This window comes from Miniopterus natalensis, chromosome 13 (genome assembly GCF_054644295.1).
Source record: "Miniopterus natalensis isolate mMinNat1 chromosome 13, mMinNat1.hap1, whole genome shotgun sequence".
In the NCBI taxonomy this organism is placed as follows: Eukaryota; Metazoa; Chordata; class Mammalia; order Chiroptera; family Miniopteridae; genus Miniopterus; species Miniopterus natalensis.
In genome coordinates, this window is record NC_142093.1 from 20,177,677 (window position 1) to 20,199,964 (window position 22,288).

Genomic DNA, 22,288 nt, shown 5'->3' on the forward strand with positions numbered 1-22,288 from the left:
TTTGTGACCTGGAGCAAGACCCTGCGCTCCCTGGGAGCTCTGTGTTTTTTAGTAAAATGTGTATAATCAAATCTAGGGGTGGCTGCCGCCTACCATCCAACTCGGCAACCAGATCATAGATCATCTTTTTGCATAGTCAAACTAACAAGGAACTAAAAGCCTCTAAATAGAGTGTAACGTTCCTAAGTTTTTCTGCTTTTATGCCTAAGCATGTTGCAAATCTTCCCCAAGCATCCATGTTCATGGTATCTGTGGTGGTACCTGATGGAGTTCCTGCACTCAGGGGCTCACATTTGGATAGGAGAGGACACGTGGAGACAGAAAGCTGGGTGGGACGTGTAGACAAATAACTATGCAATATTGTCAGCTCTGCAGGTCTAGAAACATGATATATTTATGCCAACCTAACTCACAGGAAACTGTTACGTAAATTAAAATGCCAATGTACTACACTTTAGCCACTACTTTTTTTTAGTATTGATTTTAGAGAGAGAAAAAGGGAGAGGGAGAGAAACATCAGTGAGAGATAAACATCAATCTGCTGCCTCCTGTATGCCCCTTACTGGGGGAATTGAGTCCAAACCCCAGGCATGTGCTATGACCGGGAATCAAGCCCTCGACCTCTCGGTACATGGGATGACACTCAACCAACTGAGCCACACCAACCAGGGCAACTATACTTTTAAAATTTTTACTTATTGATTGATTTTCAGAGAGAGAAACATCATTTTGTTGTTCCACTTATTTATGCATTTATTGGTTGCTTCTTGTATGTGCCCTGACTGAAGAGCGAATCCACAACCTTGGCGTATTTGGACAACACTCTAACCAACTGAGCTACCCAGCCAGGGCACTACTATATTTCTTAAATACAAAAAGAGTGTCCCAAAAAAATGTATTCACACTTGAACAGCTGATAGTTCAACTGATGTTACTTTCTTTTCAGATTTAACCCTTTGGAATTAATAATTATTCAAAGTGTGTATACATTTTTTGGGAACACCCTGTATAATCATCTTGGCTCCCGTTGCCTATAGGCACTATAGGTTTAGGTCAAACTCCTTAGCTTGGCATTCAAGGCCTTTACAGTCTGTCCTTGAACCAACTTTGCTGTTGGTTCTCATATGTCATGCATATACTACCTATATGTTGTTCCCTTTGTTTGGAATGTCCTTTATGACTCTTTACCAGAAAAAGTCCTTATTTTAATTGAAGGTCCAGATCAAATATTACCTTTTCTCAAATCCTTCTCTGACTAACCCTGCCCCTAGAACAGGTTATATTAATTGCTCCCAATTCAAGGCCATTATGGCCCTTATCTTATTAGATTATAAGTCATATATCCTCATGCCTACCTCTTCCATTGGATAGTGAATCCCTTGAGAACAAGAACACTATTTCATCCATCAAGGTAACCCAGAGTACAGCACATTGACTAAGTACAAGAATCTCACAAATGTAGAACTGAACTTATCCATTTGTATTATTTTGAAAATGTCAGCCTGTCTCAGCTGTCTTTAGAGGAAAGGAGGGAAAGGGCTCTTGTTCATGCTGGGACTGAGAAAAAGCACATCTTGGGGGGCCCGGGAAGGTGACTGCTGTGGAAATACAAGTGAGGGACCCCACAGGGAGGGAAAAAATGCAGCTGGAAAACCCAGACCAAATGACAACTGTTTCCACCAGGAAATTTCCTTTTGAGATCTCATTTTCCCTCAAATCTGGGGATTTCTGGACTCTGTAAATGGAGGGCCGGGCTCTGTTGTGTCCTCTCTGTGTAGGGTCTTCTCTGTGCTTGTGTGCAGTGGGTGGAGGTTATATTCCTCATTGAGACCTGTCTCAGGTGGAATAGGAAAAATCAAGACAGCCCTGGCCGGTGTGGCTCAGTTGGCTGAGCGTCGAGCCATGCGCTGAGGGTTCCCCAGTTCGACTCAGTCAGGGCACATGCTCAGTTGTGGGCTTGATCCCCAGTAGGGGACGTGCAGAAGGCAGGCAGCTGGTAGATGTTTCTACCTCTCATCGATGTTTTTCTCTCTCTCCCCCTTCCTTCCTCTCTCTCTAAAACCAATAAAACCAATAAAAACATATATTTTTTGAAAAAACAAATAGGCCCGGCCAGGCGTGGCTCAGTGGTTGAGCATTGACCTAGGACCCAGGAGATCAGGGTTCGATTCCTGATCGATTCGGGGTTCAATTGCCCAGGTTCGATTGCCCGGGTAGTGGGCTCAATTCCCAGTGGAGGGCGTGCAGCCGATCAATGACGCTCTCATCACTGATGTTTCTATGTCTCTCTCCCTCTCCCTTCCTCTCTCTAAAGTCAATAAAGACATATTTAAAAAATAATAATAATAAAAAATAAAAGTAAGGGTGGTTATGTGGGCAAATGCAATAGAACAGATCTTGTAAGACAAGGAAATGGAATGGAGGTCACTGGAAAAAGAAAAAACAGCCAGAGGCATGAACCCAACCTGACTTTGCTCTGGTATCTCCTGATCTCATTCCCACAGTGGCTCAGACCTCTGCTTCCTCTGCTTCCTCATCTCCCCTCCCTGATTCTGACTCCCAAGTCCCCTGCAAACCTTTCCGATCTGCTCCTGAGAGGGAGCTGGGTGGGTCCTGACGGTGAAGGAGAGCCATAGGCCAAGGCTCCCAGCCTTTCCTTATGATCTGCATGGTGTTTACCAAGTTCCCAGCCTTGAAGTCATTTGTGGCGCTCTCTGCCTTACTGAAGAAAAATGGATTTTGCCTCAATTCCTGATTCCTGTTTAAATATTTAGTTTAATCAGCACAGGCCCAAGTGCCTTTCCCATTTCCCCTGGTGCCTGGGGGCCATGCTGACACCAGCATCATAAATAATGCATCCGATTTCAGCAACATGCCACCGGCTGGGAGTCACTCCATCCCTCAAGTCTCGGGGCCTGCCCTCTGCTGCAGCTGCGCTGGGAGAAGCTGGACTAAAACAGAGAAGTCAGTCTTGAGCCTTGAAGGCTTTGCTCAAAGCCACTCCTGGATGGAGTCACTGTGATAGGCAAACAGTCCCCGCTCCAGCCAAATCTGAGGGGCCTTGGGGGGGGGGGGGTGGATGTGTAGCTGGGGAAGAGTGGGAAGAGGCAGGAACAGCAAGGCCGTAGAATGTTTAAGCCCTGGCTTCAAAGTTGCTCTGACCTGGTGGAGAGACTATAGGGCACCTAGAGAGGTCTGACCTAGACTCTGTGTGAATGTGGAGCAGAGGACAAGGACACCAGATAGGAGGCAGCTGAGTTCAAGGGCAGAGAAATAAGGTGACTCCAAGAAATGCTGGAACCTTCTCGTCTCACTCTGCCCCCAGAATTCTAGCTCCTAGCATGAGAACATCGTTCAGATTTTACCCCATTACACCAGAAGCCTGGGGGGTGGGGGGAAAGTTGGGGCTTCCAGGGGGTGGACACTTTGTCTCCTCTTACAGAAGAGAAACAGTGACGGGATTTGACTGGACAGGTCCTGGGTATCCTTTGCCAAAACCTCGCAAAGGTTAAACTGCCTCCAGGTGCTCTCTCCTTGGAGCAAGTTCCTCAGCGCCCTGATCTGTGCAATTAAATGGAAAACACTGTGTTGGTTGCCACTAATGATATGGGCCTGGCCTGGCTTTGTAAAAGAAGCTCCTTGGGGCAGCTCTGTAATACTCATGCTTTTTTCTTCCAAAACTTTGCAGAGATAAAAGGAAACAGAAACAACAATAAATTTATCCAGGAGTTCAAAGTTTATCTTTGAGCCCTCCAACATTTTCTGTCCTTTTTGAAATCAAGAGTGCAAATAAACTTCCCTCTCAGTCTCTTTTAGAAAGGACAGCTGCTATAAACCTACAGATAGAGATAAAAGGAGCTGATGAAAGGAGCAAATTCTGGTCTCCAGCCCTCCTTCCGGAGGTGTCATGAGCCCACCTGCCTGCTCTTGGAGTTGTCTACACAATAGAATATCTAGCACCAAAACCCTATTAATTCGTTTCGAGCTGCCTAGGACCTGGGCAGTCAGGAACCCCCAAAGGAAAGATGACGGGAGTTGGTCTCCAATGCCTGGCACCTTGACAAATCCCCTGGTCGAATTGTTGCTCTGGTATGTCACAGCTGGACCACTCAGTTTTGCTTGCTTCGGAGACCTGTATTCCTCCGGCTTTTCTCCTCTCTCTCTCATTGTTCCCTCATTTCCCCTTTGTGGCTCTCTTCTTTCTGGTCACTACATGAGTCGTTCTTTTCTTTTTAAATATATCTTTATTGATTTCAGAGAGAGGAAAGGAGAGAGAGAGAGAAACATCAATGATGAGAGAGAATCATTGATCAGCCACCTCCTGCATGCCCCTCACTAAGGATTGAGCCCACAACCCGGGCATGTGCCCTGACTGGGAATCGAACCCTGATCGCCTGGATCCTAGGTTGATGCTCAACCGCTGAGCCATGCCCAGCCGGGCTACATGAGTAGTTATTTATCTTGGCTGCACATTAGAATCGCCTGAGGATTTTCTTTTAAAACTGAGAATCAGTTTCCACTCCACACTAATTAAATCAGGATCTCTGAGGGTGGGGCTCAGTATTGTAACACTTCTGGTGCAGTCAGGGTGCAGAACCAACCTTTTCTCTCAACGCCGGCTTGTCTCAGGGTTTAGGCTTTGGCTCTCTCTCCATCTATACTATCTCCCTGGTGATCTGATAAGTCCCCAGCTTCATGGACTGCTTACACAATGCTGACTCCAAAATTTGCAATTTTTTTTTTTAAGCCTGGGCCTCTGTACTGAGCTCCAGAACCCAGATCCTGTTTAACACCTCCAAACAGATATTTACTTATTTATACGTTTTTATTGACTTTAGAGAGGGAGGGAGGGAGAGGGATAGAGAGAAACATCATGGACCAGCTGTTGAACCCGCAACTGGGGCATGTGTCCCACTGGGAATCGAACCAGTGAACTCCTGGTTCATGGGTCAACTCTCAACCAACCAAGCCACACTGGCTGGGCCAGACATTTATTTATTTTTAACTTTATTTATTTATTTTAATTTTTTATTGAACTTATTTTGGTGACATTGGTTAATAAAATTATATAGGTCTCAGATGTACAATTGTACAATTCATCATCCATATATTGTATTGTGTTCCCCACCCCAAGTCAAGTCTCCTTCCATCACCATTTACCCCCCTTTCCCCCTTCTCCCTCCACGCACCCCGTTTCCCTCTGGGAATCTCCATACTGTTGTCTGTGTCTATTAGTTTTTTGTTGTTTTGCTTAATCTCTTTACCTTTTTCACCCAGCCCTGAATACCCCTCCCCTCTGACAACGGTCAGTCTCCAAAGAGATATTTAGAAGCATCTGAATTTGCCCTCTCATCGCCTACATCCAATTCTTCAGCCAGAGCTATTGGCTCTCTCTTCAACATATGTCTCCACTGGCCACGCCAGCTACCATTCTACTCACACCTTTGTCACTTCTCTCTTCCTTGAGCTACGTTAGCCTCCTAACTAGTCTCCCTGTTTCCATCCTCTGCACAGCAGCCTGTGATTTTTATTGTTGTTGTTGTTTTTAACTTTCAGAAGGCTTTATTTCAGGCCATGATATTACACATAGCATCACTTACAACCAAGAAACATTTCTTAAGATGAAAAAATGCAATAAAGTGCTCATACCCATGGAATTCACTGGTCTTACCATGTGCCCCATTACCAAGATGCAGTTTACCTGAAAGAAAGGTGAATGGGCCATGAAAAGCTATTACAATACTAGGGGTGAGGGGGAAAAATGGTCTACATAATTAGGTGTTACATATACTATTTGTTATAAGGCTTAAAAAGGTGGCCAGTATATAGGATGGGGTAAAAACAGGTTTACAGTTGTGAGTATGGAAAATAATACAATAATTAATAAATAATACAAGAATGAACTCTGCGTTTCATGTACTCACGACTGTAAACCTACTGTTGCCCCACCCTATATGTTGCCATTTTTCTCATTGCCATTATATGCAGGTCTCAGAACCACAGATGGATTTGGAAGTGGTCTCTTTCACTATTATAGCAAAGGAAACACAGGAGGTTGGGTTTTCCATCACCATAAACTTCAGATTGGTGAGTTTTGAATTCCTAGTGTCCTAAGGGTGTTTGATGCCACCGAGAACACAATCATGCGTTTTTGAACTGAAAGTCAGGACTGGTCCCTTTCTATATTGTGTTCTCCATGTTCCAAGTGATCTTTTAAAAACATAGACCTTGCCCTGGCCAGATAGCTCAGGGGGAAGCTTCTGAGCATCTTCCCCCTAAACCAAGATTGTGGGTTCAATCCCCGCTTAGGGCCCATACAAGAATCAATGAGTGCATAAATAAGTGCAGCAACAAATCGATGTTCCTCCCTCCCTTCCTCTTTCTAAAATCAATAAGTAAAAATTAAAAAACAACAACAACAAAAACATAGATTACTACCACTCCCATGTCTAAACCCTTCCAAATGCTACTCATTATACTTAGAATAAAATCTAAACTCTTCCATGGCATAGCAGACCCTACATGATCCGGATCCGCCTCACCTCCCTGACCTCATTTCCTACCCACACTGGCCGTCCTAGGTCATCATCAGGTCAAGCTGAGTCTTGGTTTGTGGAATTTATACTAGCTTATTTCTTTTCCTGTGATGTTGCTCCCCAGATGTTCCAGTGACTCACTCCATCCCATCATTTAGGTCTCTTTTAAGTTCTTAGTTTTACCAAGAGGTCTTCCCTGACCATCATCGTCACTTTTTGTTCCCTTATTCTGATTTACTTTCTCTAGAACATTTATCGTTCTATCCTAGATTGTCTATCAATTTATCTACTTGCTCATAGTCTGTCTTCCCCACCAGAATACAAGTTCCACCAGGACAGGTACTTTGGCTATCTTGTTCACTGGTGTATCCGCAACGCCCTCGACAGTGCTCAATATATATTTGTTGAATGAAAAGGGCATTTTTGAAGACAAGCCTTATATTCTTGGTAGCTCCCTCTCCACCCCCCCCACCATAGAAACATGGATTGGGATCTGAGGAGCCATAGTGCTTCCAGAGGGGAAAAAAACTAAGGGGTTAATTGGTGCATCAACATTTGATAATCTATTGTTCATGGGGATGTGTGATATCCTTTAGCATGCTGCTTTTGGCCCTTGGCTGAGGGACATAGCATCAGAGGGATAATATCTGGGTGTTCTTTTTGTTAGCACTAAGTGAACCATGTCAGAAGGAGAGACAAATTAAGATGAGATCTGTCTCAGGGCTTGAGTGAGACTTAAATGGAGAATGGAGTGGTGCTGAGCCCCCATCTTTACCTGTGTGTATCTCTTTTTTTTCCTTGTTAAAAAAACTTTTTCTAAATTTATTGATTTGAGAGAAAGGGAGAAAGAGAGAGAGGGGAAAAACATCAATTTTTGTTGTTCCACTTATTTATGCATTCATCAGTTGATTCCTGTATGTACCCTGACTGGGGATCAAAACTTACAACCTTATGTATTAGGCAGATGCTCTAATCAACTGAGAGCTACCCAGCCAGGGCCTCTCTCTTATTCTGTTTCAGTGTCCCTTAGTCTCTGCTAGAGTGCTCAGTTTTCTGGCTGAATCTGTCTACTTAAAATTGAGTGGAAGATACCATCTGTATTAGTTTCTTAGGGCTGCTGTAACAAATTATCACAAATTAGGTCACTTCAAACAACAGAAATTTATTGTGTCACACTTTTTCGTCGTTGTTGTTTTAATCACCTGAGAATATTTTTCCCATTGCTTTTTCAGAGAGAGTGGAAAGGAGAGAGAGAGAGAAACATCAGTGTGAGAGAGGCACATTGATTGGTTGCCTCCCATGCCCCCCCCCCCCAGGGGCCAAGGATTGAGCCTACAACCAAGGTTGGTGCCCTTGGCTGGAATAAAACCTGGGACCCTTTAGTCCATGGGCTGACACTCCAATCACTGAGCGAAACTGGCTAGGGCCTGTCACAGTTTTGAAGGCTAGAAGTAAAAAATCAATGTGTCAGAAATCAGGGTTGTTCCTTCTGAGGAGCCCTGAGGATGCTATGCCTCTCTGCCATATCTGGTGCTTGCTGTGACCTTTGTCTGCCCTTGACTTATTGCTTCATAACTTCAATCTCTGCCTCCACCTTCACATGGCCTTCTCCTCTTCACTCTGCATCTTTTTTTCTGTCTCTTATAAGGACACTTCTCATTGGATTCAGGACTTACCCTAATCCAGGATGAGATTATATCTAGATCCTTAATTTTGTCTGCAAATACCTTTTTTCTAAATAAGGTCACATTCACAGGCTCCAGGTGGGATGTCTTTTGGGGGGGGTGGGGCGGCACAATTCAACCCACTAACAATCTTAGAGGCAAAAGAAAGAGGTAGAAAATATATATTTTTTTCTTTTTTAGGCTGTGTCCCTTCTGTTGTCTTCCTGTTGTTTTTTTGTTTTTTTTTTATGTCTTTATTGATTTTTTTTCAGAGAGAGGAAGGAAAGGAGAGAGAGAGAAACATCAATGATGAGAGAGTCATTGATCGGCCTCCTCTTGCATGCCCCCTGCCGGGGATTGAGTTTACATCTCGGGCATGTGCCTTCAGGAATCGAACCTCGATCTCCTGGATCATAGGTCAATGTTCAATCCCTGAGCCATGCCAGCTGGGCTCCTCCTGTTCTTTTTGTCTTCCCTCCTCCAACCTACCCTCATTGCTTTTCTAGAGCTGGGAGCAGAATTCTCTTCTTTATCTGAGAAATCTGCTGGCCCTTGTGGGATGGTCAGCCTGGGGCAGTCTCCCTTGTCTTCACCATCTGTCTTGGTCAGTGACTTGTGTGACTCTCTGTCCATGCCCTGCGTGTTTGCACATTTGGGCCTGGACTCTGATCTTTTGAACCTGGACCTGCTAAACCTGTTTTCACCCAAGCTGAAGGACTCAGGGAACCTGCTTCTTTCCCTGGGGCCAGGGTTTGGCTTACTCCTTCGACAAGATAGGCTGGTCTCTTTGCTGATGGTAACACAGAAGAGGATATTTCCAGCCCAGATCTCTCTCTTAAACTTCAGGACTGTTCACCCATCTCTTTCCTAAAGAGGAAACATATACCTGGATGTTTTCAAAGACATCTTGAACACAACTAATTTAACATTGAACCTGTCAACTATTTCTTCTCCCCCAACTTGCCTCCCTTCCTGTATTCTCTACTCACTGAATTGCACCTCTTGCCACCCAGTTGCTTATAACTTGGTATTAACCTTTCATTCCATGCCTCCCAGAAGTCACCTGATTCTGTAGCTCCTACCTCTTAAATCTCTGTCAAACTCATTTACTTCTCTCACATCCCACTGACTCTATCCTAGGTCAAGCCATCATCCCTTCTCATCAACCTCCCAACTGATCTGGCCTGGACTCTGCTCTCTGTTATCAGGGATGTCGGTTCTCAGTTCTTGAGTTCAGCAAAGAAAGAATTCAGAGCCAAGAACTCTAGCACAGGAAGAAGTTTATTTAGCAATAAAGTGAAAATACACTGGAAGAGAAGATTCAAGAGGTGCTGCTCAGAAAGCTGCCTTGGCCTTTTAGAAAGAAAAGTCACAGAGGCAGGAGAAGTGAGCCAGCTGGGCTGCATAGACTCAGGAAACAAGTTACAGAAGCAGAAGAAGGGCCCTTGGAAACAGGTTCAGGGGGTTAGCCCAGAATGAGCTGTTGCTGCCTGCTGCTCCCCTGGTTGCAAGGTTTGTGGGGACCCTTATAGCTTAGGAGAAAGAAAGCAAAGATACATGCCCGAAGAAAGAAGGTGTGAGGTGCGCTCTAGAGAGAGAGCGCGCCTCCACTGGGTCCTTTGTTTTAAAGGTTTTTAACTTTTCTAAAGTCAGAAATTTTAGGGGAGTTCTCAGGGGAGGATCTCAATAGAATACTCATCATTTTCCCAGGTGTATTCTTGAATACGCTGATTCATCAAAATGAGCGTACGGGGTCAGGGTCATCTATACTGGTTGGTCGGCAGTCATTGGTTATTGCATCTGGCCCTAATGCTAGCAGTAACATTGCTTTGTCTGCTTTTGCTGCTTTTCTGGGCGTGGAGCTGAAACACAACTGAGGCCCACATATTATCTCTAATTTGATCAAAACTCTGCCTTGGCCAGTCAGCGTGGCTCAGCCGTTGAGCATTGACCTAGGATTCAGGAGATCGAGGTTCAATTCCCAGTCAGGGCACATGCCTGGGTTGTGGGCTCAATCCCCTTTAGGGGGTGTGGAGGAGGAAGCCAATCAATGACTCATCATTAATGTTTCTATCTCTCTCCCTCTCCCTTCCTCTCTCTGAAATCAATAAAGACATATTTAAAAAAGAAACAAAAAAACCCTCTGCCTCCGTGGTCAACAGACCCGAGGCTTTGTTCCTAAGGTTATTTGATGCTCATCAGAACCTCATTGTCCTGAGGGCTTAATGATTAAGGGAGTGGTCGTGCAAGGGCGAAGGAGGCCGTGAGTCAAGAGTGCTGGATGAGGTCAGTTTGAACCAGCTCTCTGTCTGTTTCCCCTTCCACTTGCCAAGGAATTTTCCTACTTCTTCCTATCCTGCCTCATCTCCACTCACTCTCTTTGCTGCAGCCTGAGTTATTTCTATAAACGCTCCCTGATAGCTTCAATGCTTCCCATTGCCCATTAGGATTATTTTTCCTGTCCCACACCCTATACTGCCCAGCCATCTCTCACTTAAATCCACAGCTCTCCATAAGCTAAAAAAGGGAAGAGCTAAGGTCAGTTAGGATAACCTTCTAGGCGCTCATCCATGGCACCATTATGACTTTCAGTTCCTTCTCCACTATCTAGAGACAATGTTGTCACTGAAGAAGGAACATCCTTGTGGATGTAACCAAAAAGCTGAGCTTGCTCCCCTTTGAGGGCATGAAGGAACCATGGAACCCTAAAACACACATTTCTAAAAAGCAGGAAATTCTGGGATTGGTCCTGGGTTTCCTGTTTTTAGCACAGAGATCAATGGAAGAAGCAGCTCCATGATTGGAGAAGCTTCTCCAGACTCCAGTTTCCTTTCCATTAGGGGCTCCCTTGCTTTGATTCTTGCTGTCACATACCTTCCTCCTGGGACAAAATCCTCCTTTAAAAATCAGGTCCTCCTTAGAATAGCTGCAACAGGCTTTTTTCCAAAGGAATTTTACTAAATGACAAAATAAGTTAGTGAAAGAAAAAAAAAGAGAAATCATAGAACACACAAGCAAGATATAGTCCCTTTATCTAAAGCCCGGCATCGAGTTTAAGATCACTGTAATTACATTCTAAACCCCCATGCTCCTGTAGTGAGTTTAGTATGTCACAAAGCTCCTAGACTTGCTGGCCAGCCTTTTCTTATTTGTTTTGTGTTTATAAAAACTTCACCGTAAAGTTGAAACAAAAACCAACTCGCTGTCTCTTGCAGTGTCCACCTCTCTTTAGCTAAATGGTGGGATGCTGGAGATTGACACAGAGAATGTCCTGGGCTTTTAGGCAATCCTTTATGTAGACCTTTAATCACAACAGCTATGTTGGGAAATTTTACCCATGGGAGAGCTGGATTTATCCTGGGATTCCTGGCATGGTCTGAGAAACACTTATTTGTAATGAGGATGACTGGAATAGAGAGAAGAGACCTAATAATTATGAAGCTCTGAACATGTGCTGAACACTTTATATATTTAATTTTTAGCACAAGCCTTCACTGTAGGTGTCAATCACTAATTATATTTTGTAGAACTTGAGGCTCAGAGGGGTTAAGTAACTTGTTCAAGATTTTAAAGCCAAACAGCTAAACTAAGAGTGAAGATTTTCCTAACTGGTTGTTAAGTTTGTGATCCGAACCATGCAGCATAGGTGGAGGTGCCTTTGTTTTCTTTGCAGGTACAAGCTTTTCCACCCTTCTTTGTCTGGCTGGAGGGATTCTTTCAGTCTAAAATCATTTGCTGAACTGCCTTATGTGCATACCTCTTTGGTATTAGTAGATACATTAGTTTCATAGACAAAGTCCTTGCCTGCTGCCAGTTTACTGGATGACTCCAGGTGAATTATTCAGCCTACTTATGTGTCAGCTCAGAAATGAAGTGATGTCAGGTAAGTCACAGTATGTGTTTGGTGGGATCTCCCATAAAAGGATTTAGATAAACATCAGCTATGCAGTGTGCCTAACAGAACATTTGCTTTTTTCTCTGGGCCAAAGAGCTGGTGCAGGCTCACAATTTGACACATGGTATAAAACCCTTGGGAATCTGAAACTTTCTGAAGTTAAGAAAACAACAAGCCTGGCTGGGCGTGGCTCAGCAGTTGAGCATGGACCTAGGATCCAGGAGGTCCCGGTTTGATTCCTGGTCAGGGCACAGGCCCGGGTTGCGGGATCGATCCCCAGTCCGGACGTGCAGGAGGCAGCCGATCAATGAAGTCTCATCATTGATGCTTCTCTCTTTTCTTCTTCCTTCCTTTCTCTGAAATCAATAAAGATACTTAAAAAAAAAATAACAAAAACAACAGACACCTGTTACTTGCATAGTACTCTATAGAGCATTTTCAGGGATCTTCCTCACCCCACCCGTGAACTGGAATTAGTGGCTCATTTCAATAGATGAGAAATCTTGGGTCACACAAGGTTAATTCAGGCAAAGGTGCTTACTTTATTTTTTTACTTTGCCTCAGCTATCTAGGGAATTAATTTTTTTTTTTTTAAGTATATCTTTATTGATTTCAGAGAGAGGAAAGGAGAGGGAGAGAGCGAGAAACATCAATGATGAGTCAGTCACTGATGAGGCCCACAACCTAGGCATGTGCCCTGACCAGGAATCGAACCTCAATCGCCTGGATCCTAGGTGGATGCTCAACCGCTGAGCCACGCCGGCCGGGCGAGAATTAGTTTTTTTACCTCAATAATTTGTCACGGTGCACCAACACAAGTGCCATCAACAGGCAAACAAAACGCAAGGCCAGAGTCAACAGCGCGCGGCTGTAAATCACCGGCACCTCCAGACAGCCCAGAGCAGCGGGGCTCAGCTCTGTGTGTATCCCCGGCGCCCGGAGTCGTCGGGCATGGACGGGCTTTCCTGGTGGTTTGTGCTGGTCGTTGGGCATGGACGGGCTTTCCTGGTGGTTTGTGCTGGTCGTTGGGCATGGACGGGCTTTCCTGGTGGTTTGTGCTGGTCGTTGGGCATGGACTGTTTTCCTGGGTGGTTTGTGCTGGTCGTTGGGCATGGACTGCTTTCCTGGGTGGTTTGTGCTGGTCGTTGGGCATGGACGGGCTTTCCTGGGCGGTTTGTGCTCGGTCGCTGGGCATGGACGCGCTTTCCTAGTGGTTTATGCTCGGTCGCTGGGCATGGATGGGCTTTCCTAGTGGTTTGTGCTCGGTCGCTGGGCATGGATGGGCTTTCCTAGTGGTTTGTGCTCGGTCGTTGGGCATGGATGGGCTTTCCTAGTGGCTTGTGCTCGGTCCTTGGGCATGGACGGGCTTTCCTGGGTGGTTTGTGCTGGTTGTTGGGCATGGACGGGCTTTCCTGGTGGTTTGTGCTCGGTCTCTGGGCATGGACGGGCTTTCCTGGGTGGTTTGTGCTGGTCGTTGGGCATGGACGGGCTTTTCTGGTGGTTTGTGCTGGTCATTGGGCATGGACGGGCTTTCCTAGTGGTTTGTGCTCGGTCGCTGGGCATGGACGGGCTTTCCTGGGTGGTTTGTGCTGGTCGTTGGGCATGGACGGGCTTTTCTGGTGGTTTGTGCTGGTCATTGGGCATGGACGGGCTTTCCTGGGTGGTTTGTGCTGGTCGTTGGGCATGGACGGGCTTTCCTGCGTGGTTTGTGCTGGTCGTTGGGCATGGACGGGCTTTCCTGGTGGTTTGTGCTCGGTCGCTGGGCATGGACTGCTTTCCTGGGTGGCCTGTGCTCGAGGGAGAGCAGCTGAGGTTCAGCTCTGCTCGGTGTTTCACTTCTGCGAGGGCGCGAGGCCGAGCAACAGGGGGAATTAGCGGGGGAATAATAAGCATCTGAAAGCTTCAGGCGCACGACCAGGTCCGCAGTCCCGCAACCAACGGGGCTGATCGCAGCATCCCCTCCTGGGGGGCGACGCGGGGGGCCGGGTCCCCTGCCAACAAAGAACCCCCCCCCCCCCCGTCCTCCCGGGGGAGCCCTGCATCAGCGCCGGGCCTGGGGGGCGCAGTCGGGGCGGCTGGGGAGGCGCGTTTCCCGCCCGGGTCCTCACCGGGCGCCCGTCGGGGGAGCTTCAAGTTCGGGGCCCCGGAGGCGCCCCTGCAGCGCTCGTGCGCGGCCCGTGTTCGCCGGACCGGCGCCTCCGTGCCAGAGGGCACACGGCCGGGCTCCCGGGCGGGCCCCTCTCGGGGCGCAGGTGACAGGCCCTGGGGGCGATGGCGCCCCGCGGGGGCTGCCCCGGCCCCGCCCCGGCTCCCGGGCGGCGCCCGGTCCCCGCTGGCGAGTGCAGGCCGCCCGCCGGGACCCTCCCCCTCGGCCCTCGGCCCTCGGCCCTCGCCCCCCGGCCCTCGGCCCTCGCCCCCCGCGCCCTCGCCCCCCCGCCCCCCTCGCGCCCCTCGCCTCTCGCCCCTCGCCCCCCTCGCCCCTCGCCCCCCTCGCCTCTCGCCCCCCTCTCCCCCCTCGCCTCTCGCCCCTCGCTCCCCTCTCCCTGCGCCCTCGCCCCTAGCCCCTCACCCCCTCCGCGGGCCCGCGGGCGCCTCCCCGGGTCTTGGCGGCCGCGCTCCGACCTGCGGCCGGGCCGCTGGGCCTCGCGGGCCGGCGGGGGGCGGGCACCTGCCCCCCCGGCGTCCCCTCCCCCTCCCTCCGTCCCCTCCCCCCGCGGCGAGGCGGCGGCGCAGGCGGCGGCCGGGCCGAGCTGAGGCGGCGGCGGGCGGGGCTCGGCTCGGGCTCCGGGCGGCGGGCGGACATGGCGGCCAACATGTACCGGGTCGGAGGTAGGAGGGCTCGGCCGGCCGGCTGCGGAGCGGGCCCGGGAGGGGTCGGGCGCGCTCTCCGTGGCCGCGGGGCCCGGCGGGGCCGAGGGCGCGGGGGGGCCGCGGGGCCGGGGCGCCCTCCGCCGCCTCCCCTCCCGCGCCCGCCCCACCCGCCCGGGCCCCGCGGCCTGCACCGGGGGCGAGGGGCCAGACGCCCGGCGGGACCCCCGGGGCGGGGCCGTGGAGCCCCTGGGGGGCGGGCGCCCTCGCGTCGCCGCTGGGCGGGGGGCCCGGGCGCGGGCCTCACCCCACCTCCCTCCCGCAGGGGGGCGAGCGCCGGCCCCGCAGGCCCGCCCGGCCCGGCCCAGCGCCTCCCCGGCCTCGCGCCCTCGGCCCCCGACCTGCCCGGGACGCGGCGCCGCCCGCGCGGGGACCCGGGCCCCGGACGGCCGCCCGCGCCCCTCCCCGGCCCCGCGGGGCGAGAAATAAGGTCAAACAAACTTTCTCCCGCTCGCGCGCCCGCCCCCTCCGTCCCGGGGAGTCGCTCGGGCGGCGGCGCTGGGGGCCCGAGCGGGGGCCTGCGGGGGGCCTGCGGGGGGCCGCGGAGGAGGCGGAGGCGGACGGCAGCGCCCGACACGCGGGCTCCGGGCGGCGGGTGGGAGGCGCGGCCGCGCGGGGTGCGCCCTTTCGGGGAGAGCCTGCGGCAGTTTATGAAGCACGGTCCTAAACGGAGCCGGCTGCCCACGCGAGAGATGAGGGGACCCCACCGCCGCGGGGGGCTGCTCTCGGAGGGGGACCCCCGCCCCTCCCGCAGGTGGCGCGGGGAGAAGCGTGGGGCGCCTCTCAGAGGGGGACCCCCGCCCCGCACCTCCCGCAGGTGGAGTGGGGGGGGAAAGCGTGGGGTGCACCTCTCAGAGGGGGACCCCCCCGCCCCTGCAGGTGGAGTGTGTGGGGGGGAAGCGTGCGGTGCACCTCTCAGAGGGGGACCCCCCGCCCCTGCAGGTGGAGTGTGTGGGGGGGGAAGCGTGCGGTGCACCTCTCAGAGGGGGACCCCCCGCCCCTGCAGGTGGAGTGTGTGGGGGGGAAGCGTGCGGTGCACCTCTCAGAGGGGGACCCCCCGCCCCTGCAGGTGGAGTGTGTGGGGGGGAAGCGTGGGGTGCACCTCTCAGAGGGGGGACCCCCGCCCCGCCCCTCCCCGCCCCTCCCGCAGGTGGCGCGGGGAGAAGCGTGGGATGCACCCCTCAGAGGGGGACCCCCCCCGCCCCTCCCCTCCTGCAGGTGGCGCGGGGGAAGCGTGGGGTGCACCCCTCAGAGGGGGACCCCCGCCCCGCCCCTCCCGCAGGTGGAGCAGGTGGCGCGGGGGAAGCGTGGGGTGCACCCCTCAGAGGGGGACCCCCCCGCCCCTCCCGCAGGTGGGGCAGGTGGCGCGGGGGAAGCGTGGGGCGCCGCTCACCCGCTGCTGAGGGTGTGAGCTGGTGACGCCCGCCGGGCAGCGGCCGGTGCTCCGCGTGGCCCCAGGTCACTGGTTTACGCGGGGAGCGCGCCGGGCAAACTGGGTCGCAGGGAAGCGACGTGGAAGCGGTCGGCCGGCTGCTCGGTGACCACAGGGGATGTCTTTGTTACTGAAGAAATGACATGTGTGGAACAGGACTCTCGGAGAACTCGGTAACACACGAATTGAATGAAAATGCCAGGAAAATAAGTGTCTGCGAATAAATAGGAGGCGCATGAGACAGTGTGTTACGGTTGCATTACCGAGTTTGCTTTTGCCCGGGAATGAGTTACGTGCTTCATTTTCAATGTGAATTGCCTAATAGACGAAGTCGCAGTCCACAAATGGGAACTTTCTGTTGAAAAGATTAAGCTCTTTATTTTCTTTAATTACAGATTATGTCTACTTTGAGAATTCCTCCAGCAACCCATACCTAATCAGGAGGATAGAAGAGCTCAACAAGGTATGCCTTTGCGTGTTCTTGATTGTAATATTAAAACATAATTGTTTCCCTTTGCAGATAATTGGGTAAAGGGCGTAAGAGGTGATTTTGCTTTCAGTCCCAGACTCTTTGAAATTAGAGATTTCAGATTGGAGAATTATGCAGGATTCTAGGTATTCTTTTCCTTTTTATAATCTCTGATATTAAATGTTGCTGGGTATTTAACATCTGCAGATTTTTTCCAGTTGCTTAGAACTTCTCAGAGCAGGTCATTCCTGTAACCAGTCCCTTGTTATATTTAGAGTCATAATTTATATTTCTCCTTTTTTAATAAATTTGTTCTCCCACCTTTAGAAGGAGGAAACTAGGAAATAAAGTGTTGAAGGGAATTTGTAAAATTTTGCCCTAGGCTAACTAGTATAATTAATAAAGTGTCTTTGTACCTTAGGCTCAAGTAACAAGAACTTTTACATTAAGGTTTGTCTCTGATCACAGGTGTCCAAGGACATCAGAAGTATTATGACTGTGTGTAGTAGATGAGCTTTTATAAAGGAGGCACACGAAAACAGTCATAAACTACTTGAACCATAGGTTTCTAATGATGCTCTGGTTTCTTACAAACCACTTTGAGGGTTATTTATGTAGCTTATGAGAATTCATACTGTTAAAATGTTTGGGGCTGTCCAGTTGATAGCTTTCCCTCAAAATACCATCTGGAGACTGGTCCGATTCTGAGTCCCAGGAAGCCAGGTCTGGTCAAGGACACTCCTGGCTTATAAACCTTGAGATCTTGGTTTGCTTCTGGGATTACATCAGGGGCCTTGCATTTTAAAGATTTCTATAGTATTTGTGACTGTTGCTGATTGAAGACAATGGCCTCAGGATTGGATCAGTCTATGAGTGGGAAGTGCCCCTCTTGCACCTCCACTCTTGCTGCTCTGCACCTTGCTTATTTGGCTCCAAGCATGGTAGATAGCACTGTTTCTCCCATGTACTCACCTTAGGACTGTTTAGTTGTTACCATTCTCTTGTACCTCGCTCTTTTTTCCATCTCCTTTACACCTTCGAATATACTTAATTATTGTGTTTATTTTCATTGCCTGTTTCCCCAGATTAGAATGTAAGCTCAGTGTGTAATGGCTGGTCCATAGTTATGACATTCAGTAAATATTTGTTGAATTAATGGATTTCTCAAATGTCTGCTGTTAATACTTGTACATAGTTTTACTGTTTACAAAGTATTTTGATTCATTCGTTTTACAGACATTTCTGAGAACCTGCTACTTGCCAGGCACTTTTAGATACGCACTTTTAGGAATTCAGGGGTGAACAAAAATAAAAAAGTAGGGACAGACATCAGCCGAATAATCCCACACCAGCCAAATAATCCCACACAAAGGAAATTGCAGCTGTGCTAAATTTATAACCATCAGAGCGTGATGCTCCAGGAGCATATAATCTGGGGATTCACATTCGTTACCTCTGTTGAGTCTCACAATAACCTTAAACCTTTAAGGTAGATGCACTATAAAGTGTAGTTGTGAGGCACACAGTGTTTAAATGACTGGGTTACACTTTGAGCTTGAACCTGGATCATTTCTTTATGATCTTTTCACATTCCTTTATATTACTATTCACTTCAGAAGTACCCCTCTCCCCCACCAGTCCTCACCTTATCCCTGCTCCTCTGCTTTCAGCAAAGAGTCATTAATATAATAGCTGTCTTTTAGGGGTTGAGGGTGACTGTGAGGAATGGGATTCTCTGTAACACAAAAAATGGTAGAGAGATTAAAGATGGCGGACTGAGTGGAAGCTACACTGACGCTCTTCTGGGACCAAACTGGAATTACAACTAAAATATAGAAAACCCATCCTGAATAATCAACTGTAACTGAAGAAGAGCTGGAGAGCACCCTCATAACCAAGAAGGAAAAGTAGAGACCGCATAGAGACTGGTAGGAAGTGTGGAGGGACGAGAGGGCTGGCTGGGCTCCCATAGGCAGCAGCTGAAGGTCCTGAGGGATAGCTCAGCTGTGGGGGTTCCCACTGAGGACTCTGGGGCCTAAACCCCAGGCTGGGCTTCCTGGCCAAGAGCACCAGAACTGAGAAAGGTACCCACATAACATCTGGCTGTGAATAGCAGCCAGGTTTCTGTTTGCCAGAGAAACATGGCTGGAAATGCAGGCACCCTTTTAAAGAACCAACGCACTAAATTTCGTGTGCAGCCACTCACCTTGGGCTCCAACAGAGGGAGGACAGTGTGGACTGGAGCTGTGTGAGGAGAATCTAGGGTTGTGGGCTCTGGAGATAGAGCTCAGAGGGCACCCGTCTGGATTCCTTTGCCAAGTCATTCCCTCATACTGCAGAGGATATCTTTCACCAGCAGACACTTACCTTCCTAGCAGCTTTTGCCTGAGGGGGAAGCAATTGCCCCACCTGCTGGAAAACCTCTCACCTTACCCAGGAGTTTCTACAGCCTCACGCTCATTAAGAGACTGATAACAGTCAGCCATCTCACCCTTTGGAGTTTCTATAACCTGAGGCTCATTAAGAGAATCAGATTAATCAGCCTGCAGGAGTTCTTTGGATCTTTGCCTGATCTGCTACTGGACCTGGGCTTTGGAGAAGCAGACTTTGGTGTGCATCTTGGTCCTGTCCAAACGCACTCAGCCTCAACAGAGGGGACCTCAAGCCGTAGGTTGTTGGTAGCTCCAAGCAGAGTACTGCAGGCCAGCCACAAACAAGTGTCTGACATTGGCCTGCACCAGAACTCGTTCAAAAATTGAGAGTCGTAGTAGGTCTACCTAATACATAGAAACAAACCCAAATAGGCAGCCAAAATGGGGAGACAAAAAACAAGCCCCAAATGAAAGAACAAGAGAAGTCTCCAGAAAAAGCTAAATGAAACAGATGAGCAGTCTATCAGATATGGAGCTCAGAGCACTTATTTTAAGGATGTCCAACAGCATGAAGAAAGATATGGAAACTATGAAGGAAATTAGGAATGACATAGCAGAAATAAAGAATACATTGGGCCCTGCCGGGCATGACTCAGCGGTTGAGTGTCAACCTAGGATCCAGGTGATCGGGGTTCGATTCCCGGTCAGGGCACATGCCCGGGTTGTGGGCACGATCAATGACTCTCTCATCATTGATGTTTCTCTCTCTCTCTCCCTCTCCTGTCCTCTCTCTGAAATCAATAAAGATATATTAAAAAAAAAAAAATACATTGGAAGGAATAAACAGCAGATTAGAGGAAGCTGAAGATTGGATCAGCAAATTAGAAGACAGGGTAGAAAAAAAAAATCACTCAATAAGAGATCCAAAAAGGAAAAACAATTAAAAAACAGGATGACAGTCTAAAGGAGCTGTGGGACAACATGAAATGTAACAATATTCACATTATAGGAGTGCCAGGCTATGTAGAAAGTAAGCAAGGGTTAGAGAACCTCTTTGAAGAAATAATGGCAGAAAACTTGCCTAACCTGGTAAAGGAGAAGTCACACAAGTTTAGGAGGTACAGAGTGTCTCAAGCCAGAAGAATCTAAAGAGGCCCTCCCAGACACATCATAATTAAAATGTCAAAATTCAAGACAGAATATTAAAGGCAGCAAGATAAAAACAATCCGTTACCCACAAAGGAGTTCCCATAAGGCCGTCAGCTGACTTCTCATCATAAACTCTACAGGCCAGAAGGGAATGGCATGAAGTAGTCAAGGTAATGCAAAATAAGGATCTGAAACCAAGACTACTCTATCTAGCATGATTATCATTCAAGATAGATGGGGAAATAGTTTCCCAGACAAAAAAAGGCTAAAGGAGTTTATCATCACCAAGCCAGCCTTGCAGGAAATGTTAAAGGGACTGCTGTAATAATAAGAAATAGAGAGAGAAACATAGGCATAAAGAATTAAAATGGCAATAAATAAGGACCTATCAATAATAACCTTAAGGACTTTCAGGGAGAGAGCAACAGCAATATAGTCATAGTTGTGGACTTAAACACCCCACAGACTTCACTGGATAGATCTTTCAGACAAAAAGTCAACACAGAAACAGTGACTAAAATGGCTAGATGGATTTAATTGATATTTACAGAACATTTCACCCCAAAGCTGCAGAATATACATTCTTCTCAAGCGCACATGGGTCACTCTCAAAGATAGACCACATGTTAGGATACAAAACCAGTCTCTACAAGTTCAAGAAGATTGAAATCATATCAAGCATCTCAGATCACAAGGCATGAAATTAGAAATCAACTACAGTAAAAACACTCAAAAACATTCAAATACATGGAGGCTAAATAACATGTTATTAAACAATGAATGGGTTACCAATAAGATCAAGAAAGAAATAAAACTTCCTGGAGACAAATGAAAATGGACACAAAACAACCTAAAATCTATGGGACACAGAGAAAGCATTCCTAAGAGGGAAGTTCATGGCACTGCAGGCCTACCTCAAAAAGCAAGAAAAATTTCTAGTAAGCTATCTAACACTACAACTTAAAGAATTAGAATGCTCCCTTGTGAAACTGTCTGGACCAGGGTTTTTGTTTGCTGAGAGGTGTTTTTTTTTATTACTGCTTCGATTTCACCAGTTGTTATTGGCCTATTCAGATTTTCTGATTCTTCCTGATTCAGTTTTACATGATCTCACTCATATGTGGAATCTAATAAACAAAATAGACTGAGGAACAAAATAGATACAGAGACAGAAGCATGGAACAGACTGATGAATCTCAGTGGGAAGGTGGGGGTGGGGGAGTGGGTGCGGAGACATTAATCAAAGAACTTAATGCATAAATGCATAACCCATGGACACAGACAGTAGTGTGGTGAAGACCTGGGGGCGGTGCAGATGCAGGGTGGAGGGGATCAATGGGGGGAAAAAGGAACGGCTGTAATACTTTCAACAATAAAGATAAAAAGAAATGGTAGTTTGGATGGAGTATTGGTAAACAACTGCGATTCGCTAGTTAAGTATTAAACATTTATGTAGGGCCTTTATTTCTGAAGGGATGTGAAAAAGATCTCATTTTCACTAATTCATTAAACAAATATTTCCTGAGCACCTGTTATGTACTAGGGACTATGGTAGGCTCAGATGTAATAGTGAACCATATGGAAATGATCCCTGACCACATGTATTCTCATGAAGGAGATAGGGAGATGCATAAAAAGATGTTAACAGGCAAAAGGAAATAGTTATAAACAGTGTTAACTCCTAAGAAGGAAATAAGTAAGAGCCTTGCGTGAGGAATAACAGGTCACTTCCTTTGGATAGAGAAGGAAAGGATTTTAAGGACATTGAAGTTGAGGCCTAAAGGATGAGAAAGGTAGCCATGGGAGAGAGGCCACAAGAGTATTCCAGAAAGGCCTTGACTACTTAGAGGTCAAGTTGGCAAAGTGGGGACAGTGAACTTGATTGGAAAATACAAATAATGAT

At 48.3% G+C, this 22,288-nt stretch overlaps 1 protein-coding gene across 2 annotated transcripts in view; it reads left to right on the forward strand.

Moving 5' to 3' along the window:
* Positions 1–14,847: 14,847 nt before the first annotated feature.
* MTA3 (metastasis associated 1 family member 3) overlaps positions 14,848–22,288 on the forward strand; it is a 110,263-nt gene continuing 102,822 nt past the window's right edge. For both annotated transcript variants that reach the window (XM_087823516.1, XM_087823518.1), the window contains exons 1-2: positions 14,848–14,924; positions 16,791–16,858. In XM_087823516.1, coding sequence (XP_087679642.1) covers positions 14,897–14,924; positions 16,791–16,858 — 96 coding nt within the window. In that variant the 5' untranslated portion in view covers positions 14,848–14,896. The remainder of the gene's footprint in view (positions 14,925–16,790; positions 16,859–22,288) is intronic.